At 38.9% G+C, this 2,054-nt stretch overlaps 1 protein-coding gene across 1 annotated transcript; it reads right to left on the bottom strand.

Moving 5' to 3' along the window:
• Positions 1-1,121: 1,121 nt before the first annotated feature.
• On the bottom strand, positions 1,122-2,054 carry LOC142835314 (olfactory receptor 4P4-like). The gene has a single exon (XM_075948837.1). It carries the CDS (start codon positions 2,052-2,054, stop codon positions 1,122-1,124), a length of 933 nt encoding a protein of 310 aa, XP_075804952.1.

Raw genomic sequence — 2,054 nt, forward strand, 5'->3', positions numbered from 1 at the left:
AATATATGCATATTATGCTGATAACCTGGCTAAATCTGATTGTGAAGATATAGTTTTTAAGAAGCATTTCTCTCAAATACAGGACTATTTGAAATAACAGTTAATGTCTTGAGGCACAAAAATATTGGAACTTGGGAATTTTTGGGTGACTTGTTAATGGATCTTTAGAATCTTCCTGAAGAAGCTAAGTGCTGTCATGTAATTATATGTAAGGCATGGAATATCAAGCAGAGTAAACAAAGCCAGCTTGGCTGAGGGAATGAAGGAAAAGTGCACTGGATCTGAGAGAAACATTGAAGTACATCCACATAAAGGACATCACAGGGAAAAAGAGGGGAATGAGAAAAAAATTCACACATCCTAAAAGTGTCTCATAAGATATGTCCTCTTAAGACTTATGGGCATTAACAAGATCTTCCAGCTGTGAACTATTGCATCATTTTACAGGTACCATAAAATATACACATAGGACTATTAGAAACTAGTAAGCACACACAGGAAGAGTTACGAAGACAGAATGTTTCCCAGACCTTCCTAAACCTCAAAGGCTATAATCATAGCACCATACCTATTCCACCATAGTGATTTCTGAGATTATGACATTAGACCTAAATCAGCTTAATGTGCTCAAAGTACACAATATACAAATATGAAAATGTTTCTATATAATTCAGTATGTAAAATGTATACATGCAATAGGAAAAAACTAAAAATAATAAAAGTTAAAACAAATAAGAGAAAATGTTGGATTAAATTCTAAATAAAAACAGAGTATTATATATCTTTTCTCAAACAGAGGGTTAAAGTGTTTATAAGATGTGCTTCAATTTTAGTGTTTGTGTGTGGAGTGCGTGGGGTGACTGGGAAAGAAAACTAGTACTTTCTCATCCTAAGCATGTATTCTACCAAACCAAGGCCATTCTTGCAGGCATCATGTCTACCTGGTCATCTCTGGACTTACTTTTGCTATCTGCATTCCATATGACTTTAAGCTGCTTCTTTGACTAATTACTCCCACCTGCACACCTCTCCCAACCCCCGGCAACTTATCACTTGTGCTATCTATGATATTTCAAAGGTTTTCTGACCTGGGAACATAGGAACAGTATCACAGGGATGTTTCATTTATTTAACTCTGAATGTGACATTCGAGACCACACCTTGTGCATGGCACTTTTCATCTCACTGTTTCTCAGAGTGTAGATGAGGGGATTCAGCATGGGGGCAATCACAGTGTAAAACACAGAAATTTCCTTATCCTTATTCTCACTTCCTGCAGGTAGAACATAGGTATAAATACAGGGAACAAAAAATAAAACTACCACCATTACGTGAGAACTACAGGTTGAGAGAGCTTTGCGTCGCCCTGCAGATGATCTTGTCCTCAGATTATACAGAATGAGTATGTAAGAAGCAACTAGAACAAGAAAAATGGCAACGACCACCATCCCAGAGTTGGCAATTACTAAAATACTAACAACATGAATATCTTTGCAGACCAGTTTCAAAAGAGGCTTGACATCATACAGGTAGTGATTGATGTGATTGGGACCACAGAAAGGCAGACTGAGCACCATGAGAAGTAAAGCAATAGAGTGCCAGAAACCCACTGCCCAGGCCATAGCAATTAGCTTATCACATCTATTTCTGCTCATGATTATCAAGTAGTGCAGAGGTTTGACAATGGCAACATAGCGGTCCAAGGCCATGGACACCAGGATGAAGATTTCCACACCTGCTAGCAAGTGGGCAGTGAAGAGCTGGGTCATGCATTCATTATAGGAAATGTTCTTTCTTGTAGCAGCCAAGTCCCTAATGAGCCTGGGAACCACAGTGGAGGTGTAGCAGAGGTCCATGAGGGAAAGGTGGCATAGAAAGTAGTACATTGGTTGTTCAATTAAGTGACTGCAAGTGATGGTGACTAGAATGATGGAGTTTCCCATTAAGACAGCCAGGTAACACAGCAGGAACAAGAGGAAGAACAGGAGCTCTACTTGTCTGTTTTCCCAAAGGCCCATAAAAACGAACTCAGTGACATTTTTATGATTTTCCAT

Source organism: Microtus pennsylvanicus, chromosome 1 (assembly GCF_037038515.1).
Source record: "Microtus pennsylvanicus isolate mMicPen1 chromosome 1, mMicPen1.hap1, whole genome shotgun sequence".
Lineage (NCBI taxonomy): Eukaryota > Metazoa > Chordata > Mammalia > Rodentia > Cricetidae > Microtus > Microtus pennsylvanicus.

Bases quoted from the DNA above. Each gene is read 5' to 3' on its own strand.
- LOC142835314 (XM_075948837.1), bottom strand. From the start codon at position 2,054: ATGGAAAATCATAAAAATGTCACTGAGTTCGTTTTTATGGGCCTTTGG.